Here is a 27,022-nt window from a genome sequence, read left to right as displayed (position 1 = left end):
GGTTCCAGATGGAAAAGAGGAAGAAAAAATGTCTTTCTTTTTAAAAAGCTAACAGAGTAAACACATCTCTTGTGAGATTTAATGAGAATAGAAAGAAAAGCACAAATAAATAATATTGTAAATAATAAAGGGGCTATAACTACAGAGAAAACTTAGATTTAAAAGATATTAAGAGGGGCTTCCCTGGTGGCACAGTGGTTGAGAGTCCGCCTGCCGATGCAGGGGACACTGGTTCGTGCCCCGGTCCGGGAGGATCCCACATGCCGCGGAGCGGCTAGGCCTGTGGGCCATGGCCGCTGGGCCTGCGCGTCTGGAGCCTGTGCTCCGCAACGGGAGAGGCCACAACAGTGAGAGGCCCGCGTACCACAAAAAAATAAAATAAAATAAAAGATATTAAGAGAAAACTGTTGTAAACTTATGCCAATAAATTTCCAAATTTATATGAAATGAACAACTTCCTGGCAAATATAACAATTAAAATTGACTCAAGAAAAACCCAAATGGCAAGTAATCTTATAATGATTAAAATTATACTCTTTGAGAATTTATCCCAGATAAATGAAAATTATGTTCACAAAACAAAACATCTGTACACAATTGTTTATAGCAGTTTTTCTTGTAATAGCCCAAAACTGGAAACAAGCAAAATGTCCTTCAATGGTTGAATTCAATGGTTCAGCAATACCACTGAATACTAGTTAATTCAGCAATGAAAAAGAACATTGATACATGCAACATGGATAGAACCGAAGGGAATTATGCTGAGTGAAAAAAGCCAACCTCGAATGGTTACATACTGTATGACTCCACTAATACAATATATATATTTTTAAAATTCTTCATTGAATCTATTTATTTATTTTTGGCTGCATGGGGTCTTAGTTGCGGCACGCAGGCTTCTCTCTAGTTCTGGCGCGTGGGTTTTCTCTTCTCTAGTTGTGGTGTGCAGGCTCCAGGGTATGTGGGCTCTGTAGTTGTGGCGTGCAGGCTCTCAAGTTGAGGTGCATGAGCTCAGTACTTGCGGTGGGTGGGCTTAGTTGCCCCGTGGTGTAGGGATCTTAGTTCCCTGACCAGGGATCAAAACTGTGTCCCCTGAATTGTAAGGAGGATTCTTTACCACTGGACCACCAGGAAAGTCCCAATATAACATTCTTGAAATAACAAAATTACAGAGGTGAAGAACAGATTAGTGGTAGCCAGCAGTTAGAAAAGGGGTGGGGGGAGGAGTGGTTACAGCTGTAAAGGGGAAGTAGGAGGATCATTGTGGTGATGAAATAGTTTTGTACCTTGATTGTGGTGGTGGTTACACCAGTCCACACATGTGATAAAATTGTATAAAAGTGTACACCCATACACCCAGAAATGAGTGCATGTAAAACTGGTGAAATATGAATAAGCCATGTGGGTTGCTCCAAGGCCAATCTTCTGGTTTTGATATTGTACTATAGTTATGCAAGATGTTACCATTAGGGAAAACTGGGTGTGAAGGGTAAAGAGGATCTTCCAGTACATTTTTTTGCAACTTCCTGTGAATCTATCATTATTTCATAATGAAAGGTTTTTAAACATTGGAGCAGTAAACAACTTCCAACAAAGAAAACACCAGGCCCTGATGGCTTTACAGGCAAATTCTGTCAACTTTCAAGCCACAGATTATTCTTATACACAGATCATCTTATACAACCTCTTCCAGAGCACAGAAAAGGAGGGAATACCCACCTCCTGCCAACTCGATGAGGCCAATATAACCTGATACCAAATTCAGATAAAGTTAAAACAGGGAAAAGTTATTACAAATACATTTTACTTGTGAATATAGGTGAAAAGATCCTAAACAAAATATTAGTGAATAATATCCGATAATGAATAAAAGAAACAAATACAATGACCAGGTTGGGGTCATCACAGGAATAATATATATACATGTTAGAGTATCTATAGATGTCATTTACTGTAATAACAGATTAAAGAGGAAAAAGAAACCCATATAAACATTTCAATAAATGCAGGAAAAGTATTTGACAAAATTGAACATAAATTAGAAATAGAATGGTAACCCGAAGAAAGCACCTATAAAAAACATACAATAAATGTCATCATAAATATGGAAGCTTTAAAAGCATTCCCTTTAAAATTATAAACCTGATACACATGCCAACTATTGCTATTTCTACTCAACAATGTGATGGATGCCCTAGCCAGTGCAATAAGAAAATAGTAAGAGGTTCGTGGCATAACTATTGTAAAGGAAGAGATAAAATTGTCATTATACTCATATGACATGATTATTTTCATTAAAAAACACAATACTCTCTAGACAATTTACTAGAGTAATAGAAGAATATTGCAAGGTAGTTGATTATAAGGTCTGTATACAAAATTGCCAATTGCTCTTCTATACACCAGTAACTTCATATGATGTAATTATAAAAAGAAAACATTAAAATAGCAACAGAACTATGACACAGGAGTAAATCTAATAGGGTATAAGATCTTTAGATACAAAATTATCTAAAAGTATAAGAAAAAGTTATAGGGACTCTCCTGTTGGCGCAGTGGTTAAGAATCAGCGTGCCAATGCAGGGGACACGGGTTCAGGCCCTGGTCCGGGAAGATCCCAAATGTTGCAGAGCAACTAGACCTGTGCGCCACAACTGCTGAGCCAGCGCTCTAGAGCCCGTGAGCCACAACTACTGAGCCCACGTGCCACAACTACTGAAGCCCGCGTGCCTAGAGCCTGTGCTCTGCAGCAGGGGAAGCCACCTCAGTGAGAAGCCCATGCACCGCAACAAAGACCCAACATAGCCAAAAATAAATAAATAAAATAAATTTTAAAAAAAGAATTAAAAAAAATGCAATACATAAAAAAAAAAGAATCAGCCTGCCAATGCAGGGGACGTGGGTTCGAGCCCTGGTTGGGGAAGATCCCACATGCCACAGAGCAACTAAGCCCGTGCGCCACAACTACTGAGCCTGCACTCTAGAACCTGTGAGCCACAACTATTGAGCCTGAGTGCCATAATTACTGAAGCCCGTGTGCCTAGAGCCCATGCTCCACAACAAGAGAACCCACTGCAATGAGAAGCTCACGCACCACAATGTAGAGTAGCCCACGCTCGCCGCAACTAGAGAAAGCCCGTGTGCAGCAACGAAGACCCAACACAGCCAAAAATAAATAAATAGAATAAATAAAATTTAAAAATAAATAAATAAAATTGTCAATATATACTTCCTTCCAATACTGTTTTTGTTCTGTCCCACAAATTTTGACACACAGTGTTTTCCTTATTATTTGTTTCTAAGTTATTTCCTTTATACTTTTTAAAAAACACAGTGGTTGCTTAAAAATGTAATCTTATAGTGTCCAACTTATAGAATTTGTAGTTTTCAACAATAAAAAGGTTTTAACTTTCACATCTTATGGTTGGAGAACATGGTCTATATGATATTGATTTTTTGGAATTTGTTGTGGCTTCCTTTATAGTATTATGCATGTTCTATTTTTAAACATTTACTATGTATGTTTAAAAAGTATGATTTTCTGTTGGTTGAGAATAGAATTCTACATATAGCCAGTAAAATGAGCTTTTTGTGTTGTTCAGATTTTTTTTAGGCCACTTGGTGCTTGGCTTGTGGGATCTTAGTTCCCCGACAAGGGATGGAAACCCAGGCCCCCTGCAATGGAAGCGCAGAGTCCTAACCTCTGGACCACCAGGGAATTCCCAAATCTTTCAATATTTATTGGAATTACTCTTAAGACTTTTTTCCTACTATGTTATTTTGTATTTCCTATTTCCTATGTAGTAAATAGGATTGCGTGTATATATATATATATATATATATATATTTGTACTTTGCATGATGAGGTTTTCTTCTGCTAGCTTGAAAGTTATAAATGCTATTTTATTTTTTGGGAATTGCCTTAACCTTAAAACTCATACTCATGTTTATTTAATTCCTATCAGTTTCTAAAATCTATCTATACTGACATCTCCTAACAAGCCAGTGCTGTTACATCTTTTTCATATGCCATCAGATTCCTCTGTGAGGTCATTTATGGACGTATTGTCTAGAACTTTAGTTCTGGGATTTTATTAATAAACTTTCTAATTCTTTTTCTTTGGTATTAGCTTTTCTTTTTCTCTCTTTCTTCCTTCCTTTCCTTTTTTTTTGGTCAAAACTATACTTTGCTTCCTCCATTTCTCGCATGTATTGAATTTGCTTCAGTTTTGTTTTCATTAAGGCTTTCCCACTTCCCTGATTTGACCCCATGTCTCTGGAGGATGGGTGAAAAGACAGTCACCATCCTCTCAACCCTCACCGACATACCAGTTTTAATTTTCCTCAGGTTTTTCTTATTTATAATTCATAGTGCTTCTTGACTCTGTGGCTTTATTTTTTTCATTAGTTTTGGTAAATTAGCCCTTTCATGTCAAGTATTTCGTCTGCCCCACTCCTTCCTTCCTGTCCTTTCAGTTTTCCAGTGCCCTGTATGTTAAACAGTCTCATTCTCTCCTCTGTAACGCTATCCTTTCTCTCTTTCCTACCGTTTTTGCCTCTTTATGTTTCATTCTGGATATTTTCTTCCCACCTCTAAATTTACTAATTCTCTCTTCAGCAGTGTTTAATCTGCTGTTAACCCCAATCCATTGGGTTGTTAATTTCTATTATATTTTTCTGTCATAGAATTGGCTTTTGTCTGTAATTTCCAGTTTTCTGTCAGAATTATCCATCTTCCATTATCTTCTTGAACAAACAAACAATTTGATGACTTCAATATGAGGTTCTTTTGCATGCTTTTCAATTGTCTTTCGTTGTTGTTATTTTTTGTTCATGTTATCTTGTCTCCTAGTATGCGTGATTATTTTTGTTTGTTCACTGAATATTATATTTGCATAAGTGTTCATAAAAATAATTTGAGGCCTAGATAACGATATCTTTAGAGGATTCACTTTGTTTCCTTTTCTTTTTTTCCTTTAAAGACTTTTTTAATGTGGACCACTTTTTTTTTTAAGTCTTTATTGAATTTGTTACAATATAGCTTCTGTTTTATATTTTGGTATTTTGGCCATGAGGCATGTGGGATCTTAACTCCCTGACCAGGGATCGAACTTGCACCCCCTGCATTGAAAGCCGAAGTCTTAACCACTGGACTGCCAGGGAAGTCCCTCACTTTGTTTTCTGCCAGGTTCTTGGGCACTGGCACTCTGGGATCACTTTAAGACAATTTCAGTGTTTGAGATGTTTTGAAGTTGAGTTTCAATCTTTGTAAGAGCTTGTCTACTCTATTCACCTTTGCTTTTAGGGTACAGTCTGTTGGGATCCCAATCCAAAGTGAGAGCTGTTTACTAGGTGCTTTCTCTCAGCAGGTTCTGGACTCCAATCTCTGTTCTGCTAAGTACCCAAGGCTGTTGTAAGCATCATTCTGTCTCTTAGCTACCTCTCAGGAAAACTACGTCTCAAGAAATGCCCCACCCGGAAAAGTAGTCCTAATTATGGGGCTTACATTCCTCAATCTCTCTCCTTTCCTAGATCCTGGCTCAGTAATTCTTCACTAACTTGTTAACTTTCCAATGATTTCAAGAAGAGATTTTCAGATTTTTCCAGTTTTCTAGTTTTCCTCAGTGGGAGAGTTGATCGGAATTACTTAGTCACCAATGTTAGAAGCCCAAACCCTCCCTCCCTCCTCTGTTCCTATGGGAAAAGCACTCTAATAACCAAGATTTGCTAAAAAACAGAATGACAATGGAAATGTTAACAGTGTAACAATTACCCAAGTACCAAAACAAAGAGTGGAAGTGCAACCCAAGGGAGAGTCTACAAATATACAAAAACACAAGTGTAACACAGTTGAAAAAGCAAAGCAAATCGACACTGATAACAAAGCATCTTTCCAGAAAATTGGGGGTGTCCCAACTTTGCTTGAGAATGCTTTATATTCAGTTTACAAATACAATATTATAGTAACATTTATCACCCAATAGCAGTTGGCTGTAAGAGAGTGAAAGTCTGTGGAATTGAACAGCATTTGTCCACTCCAGGATTTGTTCTCAGCTGTCAGCATGGCCAGTTTGCTGACTCACTGGTGAGCCTCAGACCATACGTGGAGAACCACTTCCACCCGAAGGAAGAGGTAACATTTGAAATTCTTGAACAAAGACATTCTTGAATGGCCTTCACTAAATGTTTCTGTCTGAGATCTCTCTTTGTCTGATTAGGTTACAATGGAATGGATTACTGATTAGATTAGAACACTCTTCCCAAATCCACCCTAATCCTCATCCCAGGTCAGTTTGATTAGATTCTTGGTTTTTGAAAACTCCCAAAGATTGATTACATTATCTGTTATGCATGGGTTTAATCAGTTGAATTGTGGAGATTTTCAAGATTTAGGGATGATTTCGACAGCCTCCTGAACAGACAACTCTCAGCAAATAGCCTCAGATAACACACTTGGATAAATACTAATCTGGTTCCATAACCTCCCAAGTCTCAGTTTTCTCATTTTTATTTAAAAAAAATTAATATCTATTTGTTTATTTTTATTTTGGCTGCACCGAGTCTTAGTTGTGGCATTTGGGTTCCTTCATTGTGGCATTCGGGATCATTAGCTGTGACATGCAGAATCTTTTCAGGTGGGACATGTGAACTCTTGAGTTGCGGCATGCATGTGGGATCTAGTTCCCTGACCAGGGATCGAACCCAAGCCCCCTGCATTGGGAGCGTGAAGGCTTAGCCACTGGACCACCAGGGATGTCCCAGTTTTCTCATTTTTAAATGGGAATAATAATGTTGCTCATATCATAGGTATTTGGGGTGTTTTAAATGAAATAATGTATGTAAAAGTCTTACAGTGCATGGCACACAGGTAAGCATTTGATAATAGGATGTCTCATGAGTTTGTTGCAGGTGATGTTGTGATAGAGTTATTTTGGGGGCCTGGCGGGGGCCTAAGGTTTTTTGAGAGCAGTTCCTTAAGGGAAAGCAGGGATGGCTGGTTGGTATTCTGTTGGGCTTTGGAGAGGCCTGGATGGGGTGTGGTACCACATGACTGTGGCTAAACTGATAATGGAATCTCGGACTGAGTAATGAAAGCTAAAGCTTAAAATTGAGCTAATCATGGATCTCAGAATGACATCATGGAGCACAGAGCCTGGTAAAGTTCTGGAAATTCTGTAATTTTCTCATGTCTGCTAAGTTTCCTCCTCTTATATGTTTTTCTAATATGGCTACTCAGCGCATTCCACTGTCCTGGCCCCATGGGGCTAAATGCTTTATCTGCTTTATTTCATTTACTGCTGTTATATTAACTTTATGTTCCGTGGGAGAAAACTGGAGGCTCAGAGAGGTAAGGAAGTAATTTCTGGTCTGGCTTAAGAGCTGGGATCTTTGAATACAACATATTACTTTTAGGACCATTGGATTTGAGAGTTGTCACTCTAAATGGCTGTTGAATTCATTCATTTAACAAACACTTAATAAACAATGACTCTGTGCCTTGCACTAAGCTGCTCTCTGGGGATTCAGAAAGGAATACAAGACTACAACTACAATAAAACAGCTACATTTATTGAGTGCTAATTCTCTGTCAGGCACTTTATATATGTTAGTTTATTTAACTGTTGTAACAGTCCTGTATGTACCTTATTTTGCAACTGAGGGTCCTGACACTCAGGAACTTGTCCAAGGTCACATAGCCTGGAAGTAGCAGATCTTTAACTTCCAAGTCTTATCTTCTTTTTCAGAAATAAAAATCTCACCCTTTTATCTTTTAAATAAAAAATAACATAAAACAGTAATATCTCCTCAAACAATATAAACAATGTGAGTGCTGATTTTCTCACAAAACTTGCCAAAACACGGTGTTAATGATCATTTAAATTTTTGCCAGTGTATTTAATAGATGAAAATATATTTCAAAGTTGCATTTCTTTTTATTATTCACTTTTTCTTATTTTTATAGCTTTAGTGAGATATATTTCTTTCTTAAAATATTTATTTATTTATTTTTGGCTGAGTTGGGTCTTTGTTGCTGCATGCAGGCTTTCTCTAGTTGCAGCGAGAGGGGGCTACTCTTCGTTGCGTTGCGTGGGCTTCTCATTGCAGTGCCTTCTCTTGTTGCCACGCACGGGCTCTAGGGTGTGCAGGCTTCAGTAGTTATGGTTCGTGGGCTCAGTAGTTGTGGCGCAGGGGCTTAGTTGCTCCGTGGCATGTGGGCTCTTCCGGGACCAGGGGTCGAATCTGTGTCCCCAGCATTGGCAGGTGGATTCTTAACCACCAGGAAAGTCCAGATATATTTCAAATAATATAAACTTCACCATTTAAGGTGCACACAGTTCAGTGGTTTTTAGCATGTTGTCAGAGTTGTGCAACCATCATTATAATCTAATTTTATTTGTTTATTTGGCTGCTCTGGGTCCTTGTTCCCGCGTGGGGGATTTTCAATGGGGCATGTGAACTCGTAGTTTCGGCATGTAGGATCTAGTTCCCTGACCAGAGATCGAAGCTGGGCCCCCTGCCTTGGGAGCGGGGAGTCTTAGCCACTGTGCCATCAGGGAACTCCCGGTTATCTATTTTATATACAGCAGTGTGTATGTGTTAATCCCAAACTCCTAATTTATCCCTTCCCCCCCTTCCGCTTTGGTAAACATAAGTTTGGTTTCTATGTCCGGATTGCTCTTTTTTAACTGATTAGAGAATTTCTGTATTTATCATGAAGATTAGCCATTTGTCTACCACAAGTATTACAATATTTTAAAGCTATTTTCTCGCTTATTCATTGATGGTGGCACTCTTACTATATAAATGTTTAATTTTCCTTCAATTTTTAAAGGGATGTATTGATTTTGATTCATTATAAACATTTCCCCTCTCTAATTAGAAAGCTTTCTCCCCCTATATCCTCTTGTGGTCTTTTATAGTGTTGTGGTTTGCTTATGTTTTCAATCCATCTTGGGTTTAGTTTTATATATAATAACTATATCTTATGAAATACTACTGATTTTGAAAAGTCACTTTCATCAAATGGCCATTTTCTATTTCTATTCATTTTCGGAACTGGACAGAATGACAACAGGTAACACTGAATGAGTGCTTACAAACAAGGACAGCTTTGAATCTTTGATTTGGGTTTAATGTTCTGCTATCTCCATCTTGAAATTCATTAACAATTTTGAACAAGGGGCCCTCACACTTTCATTTTGCGCTAGACCTCGCAAATTCTATAGTGGGCCTATTTACAAGTACCAGGCACTGTACTAAGCATTTCACATTATTAAATGGAATAATAAGCCATATTATCCACTTAATCCTCAGGGCAGAGTTAAGTAGCAATTCTCATTTTCCTTTTCATTTTACAAATGGGGCAATGGAAGCAGGAAGATTAAGTAAGTCCACAGAGCCAGAAAGTTGCAGCAACGGGGTTTGAACCCAGCTCCTGTCCCGCCAGAGCCTTGGAATAAGCGTCCATTAATCCTGCAGGCCGTTACAATCTGGAGGTGAAATAGGGAGGGCGCGGAGGCGGGTGGCGCCTCGGCTAAGGTCACTACCCTGACACCGCGTGCCCAGCTCCGTGCGGTGCTGGGCCGGGAACCGGTCACCGCGGGCGCTCCGGTGTGGGCCCGCGGGACTCCTCCTGCTGCCCGCGGCGGCCCGCGAGGGGACGGCGCGCGCTCCCCTCGCGGGCGGCCACTCGCGCGCGCAGCGGTAGTGTTGCCTGCGAGTTTCCCAAGTTCACACAGGCCCTGGGTTGGCATGGCAACCAGGCAACCTGTTCCACAGCCGCCTGCCTTCTCCACACATGCCGCTGCCAAAGCCAGGGCCGGGGCCCGAGGCTATCCCATGATGCACAGCGCCAGCCCAGTCCCCAGTGGGCCGCCATGTTGTCGGAGTGAAAGGTAAGGGGGAGCGAGAGCGCCGGAGAGAGAAGATCGGGGGGCTGAAATCCATCTTCATCCTACCGCTCCGCCCGTGAGTACCCGCACCCCGCCAGCCCCAAACGCTGCTCCGGACCCCCAGCGAGCAGATTATCCCTTTGTATTGGTGTTTGAGAGCGGCTGGGGGGGTGAGAAGGGCTTTGGAAAAGCCGCCGGGGCCCTGGCTGAGGCTTCTCACTCGCTGTTCCTCGTACATGTTTTGGAGTCAGCAGCAAGGCCCCTATTGTTATCAAAGGAGGGAGGGGGTGGGGAGCTGGGTCGAAGCGAGGAAAATGCCGGGGGTTTAGGCCCGGGCCCAGGGCATAGACGTGTCTCTACATTTCTGCTCGGCCCCGTTGGAGCCCCTGAAGATTGATGTTGCCATTCGGGTTGCTTTTTTGATGGGTTTGCGAAGCCCCGAGTCTTCTGTGTGGCCATGAAGTGTAATTCTGTGCCACTCAGGATTTCTTCGACTTCTTGAGCTTCCGTGGCAGCGCCGAAGCAAGAGGAACAATAAATCGCTTTAGAAGCAGCCGTGGCCCTCGTCTGCAGACGAGACCCACCACGGGGGAACTTTGCGATCCTTAAATGTGGAGAAGTAGGCGATCAGGAAGTTTCAGATCGCTTTTTAGGCTCCTGGGTACTTGTGGCCTTTTGTTTCTGTGAGAGCTTGTTTTTGGTCGGTTCTTCCTCTTTGAGCCCCCTTGTGTTGGTGCGTGTCTGTCTTAACTCTAAGAAGCGTTCATGCCTTCGTAGTAGGTAAACAGATACACAATACTAGATAGTTTTTAGTCCTCATGGACGTCCTTGGTAAACCTAGATCGTTTAATACTTGTCGGTACCACTCCCACGTCAAGTGAGGAATACACTCCCGTACCGCCCCCCCCCGCCACTATATTCCCCCCTCCCCCACATTATCAGGAAAGGTTTTATCCTCCCCGTAAGTTGAAGGGTTGTTACTCTTCATTGTCCAATTAAGAGAACACTGTTCTTAGTTACATCAATTCGTTCACTTCCTTCTCTGCCTGAGATTAAGAATGGGATTTTATGAGGCTTTTTTGGGATTCTCTTTTAAAGTCAGTTATTGCTGAAATCATAGGTTTGTGGTTTTAGCTTTTTGTTTGTTTTATGAAAAAAAATCAAAACTCACCAAGATAGACGTGGGTGGCTCCCGATGCAGTTTTAGTAAGCAAAATAAACATTTTGACCCGTTGCTAGTTTTAACTTTATAAAACACTCTTGGGTGCTGTTTATTCTTTATCTGGATTTTTGGGAAATACTGGATTCTGAACTGAGCATTTTGCCTTAGCCACAATTGGATTCATTTTGTTCAAGGCCACGGCTTTTTGAAGTTGTGGTTGAAGCTTAGTTTGGGTTTGAGATGAACTGCTTTAAAATAAATTTATGACCACAGAATTTTTTTTTTTCCAGTGTGGTAAAAATAAACACCTTTTAAACCACAAAGAATTTTAGTAAATAAAAGGTGAGCAGTGGAGATAGATTAGATCATGTTCCTTTGTTTGAAATAAAGCCTATTAGTGATATTAAAACAAAACAAAACAAAAACAACTTTGGTGTAAACAGTTTGAAAACTGTGGAAAACTAGAATCAGCACTTATTTTTAGTTGCTGAAAAACTTATTTTTATAATGTACCATTTGTAAAAAAGAAAAGTCACATTTCAGGTGCTAACACATAACTTTTTAGTGGGTTTGAGAGTTCTTTAAAAGGCATCAGCAATTTAAATGTTTTCTATTATTTAAGTGACTGATTTCTTAATTTTTATGTTGTAGTTGCCAAGATATTACAAAACTACCCAAGACACTTGTTAATTGCTTAGGTATTTGCTCACTTTCAAAATGTCCCTTCTGCCAGGTTTTCTCTTGTTTGAGAAACTGCCTTGCCTCATTAGGTAAAGCAGGAAGTCTCAGGGGATACAGATAGCTTTACAAAAGCCAATTGTTTCGTTTGAACATTTTTATAGAACCCTCCCCCCGCCTCCCCCTCTCCCCCCCATGCCTTGATAGAATGAAGTTGTGGTTGGGTGTGTTTCAGTGGTGAATACCTTTTTCATTCGGAAGTTCTTTGTTAAATAAGTATTACGGCAAATCTTTACAGCAAATCTTTTATTTCAGAAAAGGTTGCATTTGCTATTTTAGGAATCTGCTTAGGGACTGGAGCTCCATTGCTTTAACTGGTGGGAACTGAATTCCTTGGGCCTCAGCATGGTGACTTTGAATTTACCAAAAACTTTTATATCTATTATTTTGATTAAAAAAAAAACTTGTGAGTCACAGAGAAAGAATTTCTTTAATTTTCTAGATGAGGAAACAGGTTCAGGGAGGTTGTAGTTTAGTGGTAAAACTTTAGTTTTAGGATTCCTGGTTAGCTCTACAACAAAGACGGTTTGATACTCCCTTGTGGAAGAAAATGGGACTGGCTACTATTGGTAATAAGAGGGCAGTGAGTTCTTTTGAAAATCAAACAGGAAGGCATTAGGCTGGTTAGGACTTTGCTAGTACCAATGGTAAACACAGCTATGACTTTCCGGTTTTGGTATTTAAGCATGAACATGATTCTGTTCATGAAAGCAGAAACTGAAGTCCAGAAAGCTGGACTACTCCAGTATGGTTCTGATGGATTGGAATTGTTAACTGAAACTAGGCATTTCCAAATTAGGCTTTGAACAAATTACAAATCTTCTTACTCCTGTCTTCAGAACATGAATTAGTTGTGAGAAGCGAATCCTTCTTTATCAGGATGTTTGTTCTTTTTTTTTTTTAATTTTATTTATTTTTGGCTGCGTTGGGTCTTTGTTGCTGCGTATGGACTTTCTCTAGTTGCGGCGAGCGGGGGCTACTCTTTGTTGCGGTGCATGGGCTTCTCATTGCGGTGACTTCTCATTGTGGTGGCTTCTGTTGTTGTGGAGCATGGGCTCTAGGCACGTGGGCTTCAGTAGTTGTGGCACGTGGGCTCAGTAGTTGTGGCTTGCAGGCTCTAGAGTGCAGGCTCAATAGTTGTGGTGCACGGGTTTAGTTGCTCCGTGGCATGTGCAATCTCCCCAGACCAGGGCTCGAACCTGTGTCTCCTGCATTGGCAGGCGGATTCTTTTTTTTTTTTTTTTTTTTTTTTTGCGGTACGCAGGCCTCTCACTGTTGTGGCCTCTTCCGCTGTGGAGCACAGGCTCCGGACGCGCAGGCGGCCATGGCTCATGGGCCCAGCTGCTCCGCGGCATGTGGGATCTTCCCAGACACGGGGCACGAACCTGAGTCCCCTGCATCGGCAGGCGGACTCTCAACAACTGCGCCACCAGGGAAGCCCACAGGCGGATTCTTAACCACTGCGCCACAAGGGAAGTCCAGGATGTTTATTCTATACTGAGAAATAGTTTAATAGATTTCTTATAAATCTTTTGAGTCTGTTTTTGAAACATCACTGTAGGGCTAAAGAGAGATAAAGCATTTGTAGCAGTGGACTGTTAGGTTGATAGCCTTGAAATTAGACTCTAGTGGCTCTGGACAGGTATGTTCTAGTTGGTAACTGATTATTTTGAAGGATTTTTTTTTTTTTTTCTTAAGCACCCATACATAGGCTGTTCTATGTTTTCTACAAATGTAGTTTTTGATTTTAAGAAACATATTAGTAATGTTTCATAGTAACATTTTGGAGTTTCTTTGTTGATCCTTCCAGAGAAGAATAGCAGACTCAAGTGAGAGAAATAGTATCTGTTTTGGTTTACTGGGGTGTGGTAGCAAGGGGGTTGGTAGAAAGAACGAGGCTTGGGTGCATACAGATTTGGGTTTGAATCCCTCCTTCAAAAGCTCACTAGCTGAATGACCTCGGGCACATCACATAACTTTTCCTCCGTACCTTAGTGTTTTTATCTGTAAAATAGGAATGATCAGAAAAAATGTTTGCAATATATTTGCCATACAATTATTATTGTATTGAAGCATTTCTTTTTTTACAGTGATACTTTCTATATAAGGTGAGGGTTTGAATTTGGTTTGGTCTCATCTCTGACTCTGTAAGAGTCAGAGTACTAATAGAATGATGATGTGATTACAATTATAATTGTAAGTTCTTGGCAAAAATGCATGTACAGCAGCTGAGAAGAAGTTTCAGGCTAGGAACATTCTGTTGCTGTTCTTAGTCAGAGGGCCTTATTTAAGCTTTTTTTCAGAGCATCCCATGAATACATTGGACATTTTAAAGGATCCTTTCGTTTTTGACACTCTTGAGTTGTTGCTAATTATATATGGGGTTTGGTTGGTTTATGTATGTATGTATTTATTTATTTATGGCTACGTTGGGTCTTCGTTGCTGCGTGCGGGCTTTCTCTAGTTGCTGCGAGTTGGGGTACTCTTGGTTGCAGTGCGCGGGCTTCTCATTGCGGTGGCTTCTCTTCTTGCCACACACGGGCTCTAGGCGCGTGGGCTTCAGTAATTGTGGCTCTTGGGCTCTAGAGCACAGGCTCAGTAGTTGTGGCGCACAGGCTTAGTTGTTTCGTGGCATGTGGGATCTTCCTGGCCCAGGGCTTGAACCTGTGTCCCCTGCATTGGCAGGTGGATTCTTAACCACTGCGCCGCCAGGGAAGCCCGAAGTTTCAGTTTAGAAAATTATGTATGTGTTGCAAAACATTTAGCTGCTTGGTAGAAACTGGTTTTCGATGATATATTGCAAAAGCCAGGGGTCTCATGTTTTTATCTTGGTGCATATATCAAGTTATGTTTTAAAAAAGGCAAATTTTAAACATTTGTAACCTGTTTGTCCTTAGGTGTTGGTGGAATGAGCGTTGCATGTGTCTTGAAGAGAAAAGCAGTGCTTTGGCAGGACTCTTTCAGCCCCCACCTGAAACATCACCCTCAAGAACCAGCTAATCCCAACATGCCTGTTGTTTTGACATCTGGAACAGGGTCGCAAGCGCAGCCACAACCAGCTGCAAATCAGGCTCTTGCAGCTGGGACACACTCCAGCCCTGTCCCAGGATCCATAGGAGTTGCAGGCCGTTCCCAGGACGACGCTATGGTGGACTACTTCTTTCAGAGGCAGCATGGTGAGCAGCTTGGGGGAGGAGGAAGTGGTGGAGGCGGCTATAATAATAGCAAACATCGATGGCCTACTGGGGATAACATTCATGCAGAACATCAGGTAAAAAACGTTCACTATTTCAGCTTTGAAACTCTTTATAATCACTGTCCACTTAGGATATCTACTTTCAGTGAATGTCTTTAAAAGCCTTAATTGCTAATGATTTCATTTGGTCTAAACTAAACAGTCACTTGTTTTAAAGCAGGGGTCCCCAACCCCTGGTCCGCGGACCGGTACCGGGCTGTGGCCTGTTAGGAGCTGGGCTGCACAGCAGGAGGTGAACGGCGTGCGAGCTAGTGAAGCTTCATCTGCCGCTCCCCATCGCCCGCATTATCACCTGAACCATACACCCCCTGCCCCGCCCCCATCCGTGGAAAAATTGTCTTCCATAAAACTGGTCCCTGGTGCCAAAAAGGTTGGGGACCACTGTTTTAAAGGATGATTGTTGTAATGTTGTCACCGAGTCATTTTATCGTTCTGGCGCTAAAGAGCAAATGACCAATTCATTTAAAGAAAGACTTAAGCTTGTTCTAATGTGCACGTTGCATTTCTGAGTATACTTTTTTGCTCTTAACATATAATCTTTTAAGGTCTGTTTGAGCTGTTTATAGCCCGAATACATATTTTAGAGCTTTTCCTGTTGGGTGTTGGTGACTTCTGTTTTTAAGATGTTATGGTTGAAAGTAGTAGGAAGTTGATAAAAAATCAGCTGCTCAAGTGAACTGATATATCTCATGTTTTGTATAGAGAGGAGTGGTTGTGGCTTTTAGGTTTTAATCATCTTTGTTCTCTTGTTCTAAGCACTTGTTTTATTTGGTTAATTTTAACATGCTTGCTTTTACTAATCCAAGACCAAAGCTGGAATCACAGCATATTTTACTGAGAAGAGAGTTTAGCTGTGTTTGCTGACTTCCTGATGGTGATGAAAGGGTTAGAATGTTTTCATCCGGCTATTCTTTGGAATTGGGTATAGGTTGAATTTGCAAAGGTTTATTTTATGTTGCCGGTATCTGAGTACTGACCAGCAAAAAGAACTAACGTCTTTCATGAGGCCTCTAGTGCTTCTGTTCTTTAGAAACAAGTTAGTCACACGCACACTTGCAAATCTGTGCTCTCAGTTGTGCTTCCCCTTGACCCTTCCAAGAGAGGCAGCCAGTGTACCACAGTTCTTTACCATAGTAGAAATGGGGAGGTGGAATTTGTCAACAGAAATTTATTGAGCATATTGATCATAGGTCTTTGGTTTATTGGAACAGTCATTCATCAGTGCTACTTCGTAAGCATCTACTATGTGTAGGTGAGCAGTACTAAGAAATATGAGGTATAGGGGGCTTCTTCTTTGGTACTTAGGGCACTTTTTATCTTTCTTATGTGTCTATTACTTAAGGTACTATATTTGTTTCCTGTTTGCTTGGAGTCTTGGAGGTGGGGATCAAATTTTATTCATTTCGGTATCCCAGTTCCTAGAATTTGGCATGTGATAGAGCTTCAGAAGAAAGTTATTGAATGCATAAGCCCCTAATCCTGTGGCCTTAAAATAAAGCTGGGGAAAAAGGACATTGTCGTAAAGAAAAGGGCCTTGGATGCCAGGCTAAGGTTTAATTCAGTAGGCAGCAGGAGTTTTTATTGTGTATGTATGGAGTGGCTTTTATCCAGTGGTGTTTTGGGAAGGTTGAGTTGGCAATAAGAGATTGGAGTTGGTGAAGGCTGAGACTAATTGGATAACTACTGTAACAGCCCTGGTGTGAGCAGTGGAAAAGATGGGATGGGACCCAGAAATGCACAGAATTGGTGATTGAATTAGAAAGTTTTGGTCCCTGGGAAAATGAAGTAATAGAGTAAAAGGAATATAGAGGGGAATCTGGTTTGTGGACAAGGTAATTAAATTTGGTAGAATACATGTTGAATTTGAGATGTAGGCAGCTGTGTGTGTAGAGTGAGACCAAGGTGGGAGGTGTTTGGTTTGGATGGTATCTGTCTAGGGGGCAAAGGTGGAAGGCCTATAACTTTTGCGTTATTTGGCTAAACATTGTTTAAAAATCATGAACGTTGGTTTTTAAAATCTGTATTATGATTTATAAAAGATCTGTAAAATTATAGATATTTTATAATTTATAGATGAATTTGTAAATTTAGAGATATAGATCTGTAAAATCTTGTGTTGGCTTTTCTAATGATGGGCTGATGGGTAAAAGCTGAAAGGAGAATCGAGGTGCTTGGCTTGTTCTTCGCTAGGTGGGCAAGTCAGGCTCTGGGTCAGTCCTTAGCAGAGCTCTAAGATCTAAAATCTGGTTGTGCTGTGCTGTGCTGTGAAGGCTTACTCTGGGCTCTAGTGCTGAGCCACATCATACAGAATCACATCTGACTTTTTGACCAGTTTTATCCAGGTCAGTTAGCAAACCACAGTTGATGTTAAATGGCAAAACCTGTTCATACCAAGGGGGCCTAAACCAGTGACCCAACTTGGAATTGGCACTCATCATACACAGTTCTGTTGGTCTGGATACGTGGTATAATGAACATCCTTAGGGAACTGCATTAGGGTAGTTGCTGTGTTGCAGTGTGGGCCACCCACAAATTACCTCTCCTGTAGTCATCAGAGTGTACTGTAACTTACTGGTTTTGGTGTTGAGATTAACCTCCTGGACTGAACTATGCTAGGGCAGAGACTGTTTTGTTTTTCATGCCCCTTTCCCAGGAGGTATATGAAGTTTTTGTGTTGATTGAATGAGGGAAGACCACGAAGTTCTTCAGATTTGCACTCAGGTAAAGCAGTGAATCTCAGCTCAGCTGTCCTGCTGAGAAACACATGGCAATAGATAGTGGCCACTTGTTCAAGCAGCAGTGGAGAGTGTAATATAATTGAAGAGTGGGGGGCACATCTCTCTGTGGAGAATCACTGTGCCGAGGGGTCTCAGTTGCAGCACGCGGGATCTGCGTTGTGCCATGTTTAGTTGCAGCATGTGGGATCTTTAGTTGTGGCATGCATGTGGGATCTAGTTCCCTGACCAGGGATCGAACCCGGGCCCCCTGCATTGGGAGCCCAGAGTCTTACCCACTGGGCCACCAGGGAAGTCCTCTGTATTTGTCTTTTCTACCTTAAGAATATAAACATATTAAATATCACTTGTTTTAATACATAAAATTATTGTATTTGGTACAGTTAGAATGAGGACAGTTAAAGTCCTCATTTTTGGGCCAGATTGAGGTCTTTGGAGGGGAGTGAGGGAAAGTAGTACCATGAATTTTTCTTTTCTTTTTTGGCCTGTAAAATTTACTCATAGTAAACAAGACAATGGATGTGGATCAAGATATTATGTATAAAACACTAGAGGGAATTCCCTGGCGGTACAGTGGTTAGGACTTGGCGCTTTCACTGCTAGGGCCCAGGTTCAGTCCCTGGTCGGGGAACTAAGATCCCACAAGCTGTGTGGCTCGGCCAAAAAAGAAAAAACAGGAAAACACGTCTCCCTAAGTAAATAATACTATTTAAAAATGCTGCTTACAAAACTTACATATTTATTTTAACAGTAATTTTTATAACTTCAGATCTTTTCTAAAGGTCTCATCATGTGAAAGCCAGGGTCAGGTCTTTGACTTGTGATTATTTTATTCTCTCATTGTGAAATCTGTTTTCTCTGTAAACTGTTGTGAGATAGTGTGTGTGATGAAATAGGGAAAAAATTTTAAGGTTGATCAGTTGAACTGTGGCCTCTGTACTAGATTTTAAGGGGCAGAGATAGGTTAAAAACTCTGCTTTGGGAGAAAGGAAAGTTAGAGGACAACTCCAGAGTTTTCTTGCTTTTGTTAGTAGTCTTGTGGTGCTAGGTGTTATCAGTATCCACCATAGATTGACAGCTGGTGGGAGATATTCTAGATAGCCAGGCAGAATTCAGTGGATAAATTCTTTGACTCTATTATTTGCACCCCCCCCCCTTTTTTTTCCACTTGGTAACGTTGTCTTCTAGTCGTATCCTGACGTGTCTATCCTTCTTAATCTCCGGTAGCTGTGAGTTAATCCTTACACTTTATAATTAATAAATACTATGTCAAACTGGGAGAGAACCCAAGTATTCCCATACTGAGAATCTCCTCATTCCCTGGAGACCTTTTTCTGTTGCCCCTGCTCTTTGACTCTGTTAGACCATTCGTCTCTTTTCTTTCTGGGTAGATTGCTTAGATTCCTCAGCATTTGGGCCAGTGGCATTTAGTTAACATGGTTTAAAGCTGAGTAATCAATGCTTTCATGTTTTTCAATGTTTTCTGTTTCACTTGTACTCTTGGAGCCTTTTTCATTATATTTGGAGTTCACAGAGACTTAAAACGTTACATACTTGCTCAAAAGGATCATCAGCAGGTTTTCTTTGACTATAACTTTAAGAATGATTTTCCAGTGTTAAGGATTAGATTCCAGTGTAAAAAAAAAAAGTATTCATTCTCTAATGCTGTGTGATACTAGATTGTATGTGCCTCCGAGATGGCACCTTGCAGCAGTTTATGATATATCTTTGTTTTGTTTCAAAAGGTTTTTGCTGTGGAATTAGGAAAAAAATTTATAGGATAGGTGGTAATGAGATGCAGTAATGGGAAAATAGGTATGTGAGGAAGATGAAAGGGTTGAATGTAGAATTTAGAAATACATACCAGAGTGGTGGGTTATAGAATCTGCTCTGGGTGTGGCCAAAGAAAAGAGGGAAATGGGATGAATCATGAGACTCTTAGTAAGAGAAAAACACAGTAGTTCTCAGGAAGAGGTGTGTTTCAGATTTCAGTTTGGATGTGGTTGAAAGTGCTTTGTAAATCATAAAGTGATATGATACTGTTTTTCATCACAACTCTCTGTACTTGCATACGAGACACATCTTTTGTGCATGTGTCCATTTTCTCTCGGACAACAGCATTTGCTTAATATTTTCTACAGGCTGAACCTGAGTACAGAATTACGCTTCTTGGTATCGTGGAAAAACTTAGAAAAAAAATGTTCTAGCCCTTGCTTAGAATCTATTCACTCTTGGGAAATGACTTAACACTCATAGAGAAACACAGGACTGACAGTTAACACAATGCCAAGAGAGTACTAAGTACTGAGGATAGGGTAAGAGTTTTTGTTGTTGTTGAGGAATTTCTTCCCTAATTTTTACATTCACTTTCTGTATCTTCTAGATGTAATAAAGAGCTGTAAATGGGAGTGTGGCTTCAGCTCAGTAGAATGCTCTGGCATTTTGCTCCCTGCTACGAATATTGTGAGAAGTGGTGGTCAGTGATTGGCAATAGGTTGGGTGAATTTAATATTTGGAAACTTGATTGAAGAACTTGGGCTGAAGGGTGTACATGGCATTGGTGGTAAAACCTGCAGTTGAAGAGGAGTGTTCGTCGTTTTTTTCATGTAATATTTTTTGAGTATTGTTTTTAAATTGCGTGTTAATAGTTTCAGAAGATTTAGCATACGTGGATTTGTCTATTTATTGCCTTTAGTAAATGCTCTTTTATGTTTAAAATACCTTTCTTAGTGTTTTTATGAATCTCATTAGGAAAACTCTTTTAGGTTTGTGGAAATTGGGGGCCCTAAAGATTTTTTTTAAAAGCATTTCCTGTTTAATTCTTTATTTTTATTTTATTTTATTCTTATTAATTAATTTATTTTTGGCTGCCTTTGGTCTTCATTGCTGCGTGCAGGCTTTCTCTAGTTGCGGCAAACAGGGGCTACTCTTCGCTGCGGTGCGCAGGCTTTTCATTGTGGTGGCTTTTCTTGTTGCAGAGCACGGGCCCTGGGCGCACAGGCTTCAGTAGTTGTGGCACGTGGGCTCAAGAGCGCAGGCTCAGTAGTTGTGGCACACGGGCTTAGGTGCTTCATGGCACGTGGGATATTCCAGGACCAGGGCTAGAACCCGTGTCCCCTGCATTGGCAGGCGGATTCTTAACCACTGCGCTGCCAGGGAGGTCCCTAAAGATTTTTTATACCTGCTTTATTGATATATAATTCATCCACTTAAGGTGTACAATTCATTGGTTTTTAGTATATTCGCAGAGTCGTGCAGCCATCACCACAATCAATTTTAGAACATTTTCATTATTCCTCGCAATCTGTACCAGTAGCAGTCACTCTCCAGCCTTAGGTAGCCACCAGTCTCCTTTCTGTGTCTATGCATTTGTCTCTTCTGGGCATTTCGTATAAATGGAATCATACAGTACGTGGTCCTTTGTGACTGGCTTCTTTCGCTTAACAGTGCTTTAAAGGTTCATCTGTCTTGTAGCATGGATCAGTACCTCATTCCTTTTTATTTCTGAATAATAGTCTGTTTTATAGATATACAGCACATTTTATTTATCCATTTATCAGTTGATGGACCTTTGGGTGGTTTCTACGTTTTCGCTATTGTGAACAGTACTATTGTGAACATTCGTGTACAGGTTTTTGTCTTGACATATACTTTCATTTCTTTGGGGTACGTAAAGATTTTTAAAGGTACATAAGTCTAATATACAGGCACAAAAATAATGGAGATTTCTTCACTGATGCCGGTGCTTTTTAGAAATAGAGTTTGGAGGTTACTTTATCTACAGCTTTACACCATGGATTGGAATTTTTCCAAGTGACAAGTTTTACTGGGCCTAACGGCAACTTTCTTCTCTATCTATGAAGAATGTGTTTTCAGGTTAACAGCATAAATAAACTTGTTTACAACCCCGGGAAGAGGAATGCTTACATTATAAAGAACAGGTGTTTTCAGGGAGCTCTGTTATTTAGATGTCATGAATATACAGTTAGTTGATCTGCTAATGACAAATAATTTTTCTCTATTAAAGAAAGTTTCCCCAAGGACTTTAACAAGGGAATGGTTCATTAACTTAATCCTAGTTATCATATGTGTTTAAAAGCATCGTATCTGCTGTTAAGTAAAAAATAATCTTTAATTTGCTAAGAATTTATTGATTCAGATTGTCCTTTTTTCCCCCAATTGGCCAAATTAGGGAGCTACTGCTTATTTAGGTCAGAAGCCTAGTGAAATAAAAAACAATGAAATTAATATGTTGTTCTTTCTCCAGAGAAACTTACAGTTTCATGAAGGGAGGAAGGAATTATAAAGAAAGTTGTTTCAAAATGAGGATTTCAGTGAGTGTCTGTATTGAAATGACTGCTAAGATGGGGATGTCGTGTGTTTGGGTGGCAGAAACAAATCAGGTGAGAATAATTTTAGAGATACAGTTCCTTTATTTATTAACTTATTATCTAGAAAATAGGCTGTAAGCTCTGTGTATCCATTAAGAGTGATGTACATGGAAAAAGGACTGTGAGGAAATATGGCAAAATCTTACTTTTATTTATGTGGGAGGGGAGATTATAGGTAATTTGGTTTCTTGTACATTTTGAATTTTTACAAATTTCAAATCCTGAAATTTTTTTTTTTTTTTTGGCTGCGCTGTGTGGCTTGCGGCATCTTAGTTAACCAGGGACTGAACTCGGGCCCACTGCAGTGAAAGTGCCTGGTGCTAACCACTGAACTGCCAGAGAACTTAAACCCAGAAATTTTTATATGTTAAAAAAAGAAAAAAGACAAATTTTATACCTTCTATTAAGAGTTTGGTTTACCATATTGAATGAAAGCGAATTGGTGAATTGATACATTTCCAGTGGAATTTTGGTGTTGGAAAAGATCTTAGGGGCTTCCCTGGTGCACACTGGTTAAGAATCTGCCTGCTGATAAAGGGGACATGGGTTCGAGCCCTGGTGCGGGATGATCCCACATGCTGCGGAGCAACTAAGCCCATGCGCCACAGCTACTGAGCCTGTGCTCTAGAGCCCGCGAACCACAACTACTTAGGCTGCGTGCCACAACTACTGAAGCCCGCATGTCTAGAGTCTGTGCTCCGCAGCAAGAGAAGCCACCGCAATGAGAAGCCCGCACACTGCAACAGAGCAGCCCCCGCTTTCCACAACTAGAGAAAGCCCGCGCGCAGAAATGAAGACCCAACACAGCCATAAATGAATGAATGAAAGAAAAAGATCTTAGAAATCATTTAACTCTTTTTCCAGTGCAGTGGTTTCCTTTACATTAATTATCTCTGTTTTAATTAAAAGCATGTTAGTGAGTGTGTTGAACTGAGGTTGTTAGGAAGGGTTGAGTGTATCTAATGAGATCTAGAGGTACTTTTATTTTAGTATTGAGTACGTTTCTGCATCTATAAGTTTTATGGACATGTACTCCGTAAGCTGTGTGGCAGAACTGATCTAGTCTTTTTATATATGATTTTTTTTTTTTTTTTTTTTTTGGCGGTACGCGGGCCTCTCACTGTTGTGGCCTCTCCCGTTGCGGAGCACAGGCTCCGGACGCGCAGGCTCAGCGGCCATGGCTCACGGGCCTAGCCGCTCCGTGGCATGTGGGATCTTCCCAGACCGGGACACGATCCTGCATCCCTTGCATCGGCAGACGGACTCTCAACCACTGCGCCACCAGGGAAGCCCTTATATATGATTTGAACCACCAGTAACTCTATGTTGTTTTTTATTATTTCCATTTTATGGATGGGGAAATGCGGGGTCAGAAAAATGAGATGCCGTGTTTTAAGGTGATTAGCGCATGCTCTTTCCACAAGACCAATCTGTTTGGAGACCTTACTGTTCTTCATCATGGAGTAGTCAGCTTATCCATAACACACACACATTGGCCTCTTTTACACATTTTCACACGTTTTAAACTGCACTTGTTGCTCATATATTTATAATTTAGGGACACCAGTAAAAGTTTAGTTTGCACATCTAATTATAGGAGCCCAGTACTTGATGCATAATAGATGCTCAGTAAATGGCATGTTCAAACAGATGACCTTCAAAACTGAACTCATTAGTTTCATTCCCTATATCCTATTTCTGTGTGTGGCATCTCCATTGCAGGCAACCCAGGAATCTTAGATTCCTGCCTCCTGCCTCAAACAGTTCCAAGGTTATATCCGTATTGCCTTATTTGATAGGCTCATATTTCTTGCTTGGACATTTACAGTAGTCTTCTGACTTTTTTTGCACCCTCCCTCTTTTCTTCCTTCTGGCTATTTTCTGTGTTGCTGCCAAATTGTTATTTCTGAAGACACGAATCTGCTTATGTCTCATCCTTGCCTAAATTTTGTTTTTGGCTTTTCGGTTGCTTTTAGGATAATTAACTTTCAATCTCCTCAGCATAGCGTAGTGTACACACTTCGTGTTCTGAGATAGCTTACCTCTCCAGTCTTTACTGGCACTCCACTTCAGCTTTATTGAAGTATCCTAATTTTCTGAACACATGCTATTTTTTATAGTTTGTGCAATTCCTCAATGTAGTTGTGCTATTTTCATTTATGTAGTTTTCTCTTCTTGGAATCTCCTTCCTTCCTCATCCACTTAGCTACTTTCCTCATCTTCAACTAAAGTATCTTTATCTCTGATAAACCTTCCCCTTTACTTACCTCTTTTCTTATAGGTTGGGTGTCCTCTTTTGGTGCTACCATCATTTGGTACACATCTTTATTGAAGCATTCGGCTCTCAGTATTGGAGTTAAATATTTACTTTTTCCTTCACCATTGGGTGCTAGTAATCTGTTTCAAAACAGATTCTTGGGCTTAAGTCCAGACCTACTGAATCAAAATATCCAGTGATGAGGTGGAGTTTATGTATGTTTTAAAAACAACTCCCGGGTTATCTTCATGTCCACCTCGGTTAAGAACTGCTGTGATGGTTCTTCTTATAGAATCTTTCAGCCTTACATCTCTAGCCCCTGGCAAATAGTATGTACGTATAAATGATGAATGAATACATTATGTCATCAGGGCTTGCTGAAGAGACTTACTGAGTAGAGTATTTTATTTTGAAGAGTCATTTTGAATTGTTAAGGTATAAGATGTAACAGAATGTAGGGTCTTGGGCCTGAAGATAAGGAGCCAGTAAGCATTTATTGGAGAGTTGTATTAAGGAGCTTTTAAAGTAATTCCTATCAACTCTGCTTTTATGCTTTTTTTGGTGGGGGGTGGGTATAGGGAGAGGAGAGTTCTTGAAACCATATCAGAGTTAGGCAAACAGAAGCGGCTGTAGGAACAAGGTTTACTTTCCTTAATTTGTAAAACACTGAAACTTTGTTCATAGTCACATCATGTATTGGGAAACTGCCATATTGTTGCAACCTAATACATTTTCAAAGTTCGTTCCTTTTCTCAGAAGGGAATATTATCTACTAGGATAGTTCAAGAAAGATAGTATCCTAATGAAGATAGAATGAAGGTTGTAATTTACCCCTGTATTGTCAATGGTTAACTGCTCTTAAGAATAGTGACTCATTTTTCCTGTTTGAAGCTTTTTAACAGTTGCTGTCTGGGTTTAAGGTTTCCGTTGGGACATAGTATAAAGTACAGTGTGAATATTAAATTGCAAAATTTTTGTTCTATATTTTGGTTATGGATTTTGTTCTAAAGTAAAGCAGCTTTATTGAGATATCATTCACACACCATACAGTTCACCCATTTAAAATGTACTGATCAGTGGGTTTCAGTATATTCAGTGTTGTGCAGTCATCACCACAATCAAAGGGAACGTTTTTCATCACCCCAAAAGAAAACCTGTACCCATTACTAGTCACTTTCCACTTCCGTCATTACCCCCCCATCCCTGGGCAATCAATAATCTACTTTTTAAAAAAAATTATTTATTTATTTTTTGGCTGTGCTCTGGGTCTTCGTTGTGCTGTGCGGTTCTTCTTTGTGTGGTGCGTGGGCTTAGTTGCCCCGCGGCATGTGGGATCTTAGTTCCCTGACCAGGGATTGAACCTGAGTCCCCTGCATTGGAAGGTGGATTGTTAACCACTGGACCACCAGGGAAGTCCCCAATAATCTACTTTCTGTCTAAAATGTAAACTGTTTGATAGTACATGATTGTTCTAAAAAATGTCAATAATTTGTTTTTTAGAGTTAACTACTTTTAACAGTTTGGTTCATTTTCTTCCAGACTTTTTCTGTGCATATATAAACAGATATATGAATGCATTGTAGTTTTAAACTAAATGGGATCATTCGCTCTCTCTCTCTCTAAACATATTACATGCAAACATAGCCCAGGCACACACACGCTGCATGGTAGTCTTTTCCTCCTTCATACATTGTGGTCATCCTTTTTTTTTTTGGTGGTCATCCTTTTAGGTCAGTAAATACGTCTATATATATATTTTTTAAGGGCCATAGTATATGGAAGTACAATAATTTGACTGATTTATCCCAGTTTGATGGACTTTTAGGTTGTTTTCAGCTTTTGACATTCTAAACAATGCTGTAGTAAACAATACTGCAGTTATATTTTTGTATTAGAATATATTTGGAGAAGTGAAAGTGACAGATCAAACAAAAGAGTATGTTTAAAATTTTGATACATAGTTCCACATTGTTTTCCAGATAGATTGTAGCAATTTAAAGTTCCACCAACACCTTATGAGTATTCTTTTTTTTATTTTTTGTGGTACATGGGCCTCTCACTGTTGTGGCCTCTCCCCTTGCGGAGCACAGGCCCCGGACACACAGGCTCAGTGGCCATGGCTAACGGGCCCAGCCGCTCCGCGGCATGTGGGATCCTCCCTGACCGGGGCACGAACCCGTGTCCCCTGCATCGGCAGGCGGACTCGCAACAACTGCGCCACCAGGGAAGCCCAAAATGCACCCATTTTAAATGAATAATTTGTTAAGTTTTGAAATATCAAAGTATTCACCTGTGAAACCATCACTACAATCATGATAGTGACAGTTCCCATCTTCTGCAAGTTTTGTTGGCCCTTTGTAATTCCTCCCAGCAGCAACCACTGATCTGCTTTTTGCCTAGGTCTGGGCTTTTATTTGTTGTATTTTAATGGTATTTGGAATGATATTAAAGCAATTTTTGTTATTTCTAGAATCACAGGCATGCCCCATCCCCCAAGGTTTTGACTTGCAGTTCCATTTGCTTGAGTGCTCCTGTCTCAGATGTCTATGAAAGTTGCTCCTTTACCTCCTTCCAGTCCTTTGCTTAAATG

At 40.4% G+C, this 27,022-nt stretch overlaps 1 protein-coding gene across 18 annotated transcripts in view; it reads left to right on the top strand.

Moving 5' to 3' along the window:
* Window positions 1-9,758: 9,758 nt before the first annotated feature.
* PUM1 (pumilio RNA binding family member 1) overlaps window positions 9,759-27,022 on the top strand; it is a 127,833-nt gene continuing 110,569 nt past the window's right edge. For 12 of the 18 annotated variants that reach the window (XM_067725201.1, XM_067725200.1, XM_067725194.1 and 9 more), the window contains exons 1-2: window positions 9,819-9,969; window positions 14,691-15,064. In XM_067725201.1, the coding sequence (XP_067581302.1) occupies window positions 14,702-15,064 (363 nt within the window). In that variant the 5' untranslated portion in view covers window positions 9,819-9,969; window positions 14,691-14,701. Of the gene's footprint in view, window positions 9,970-14,690; window positions 15,065-27,022 lie in introns of those variants that run through there. The other 6 variants (XM_067725197.1, XM_067725196.1, XM_067725195.1 and 3 more) reach the window with 4 other exon arrangements.

This window comes from Pseudorca crassidens, chromosome 2 (assembly GCF_039906515.1).
Source record: "Pseudorca crassidens isolate mPseCra1 chromosome 2, mPseCra1.hap1, whole genome shotgun sequence".
NCBI classification, from domain to species: Eukaryota; Metazoa; Chordata; class Mammalia; order Artiodactyla; family Delphinidae; genus Pseudorca; species Pseudorca crassidens.
This window is presented reverse-complemented; position numbering and strand designations above follow the sequence as displayed.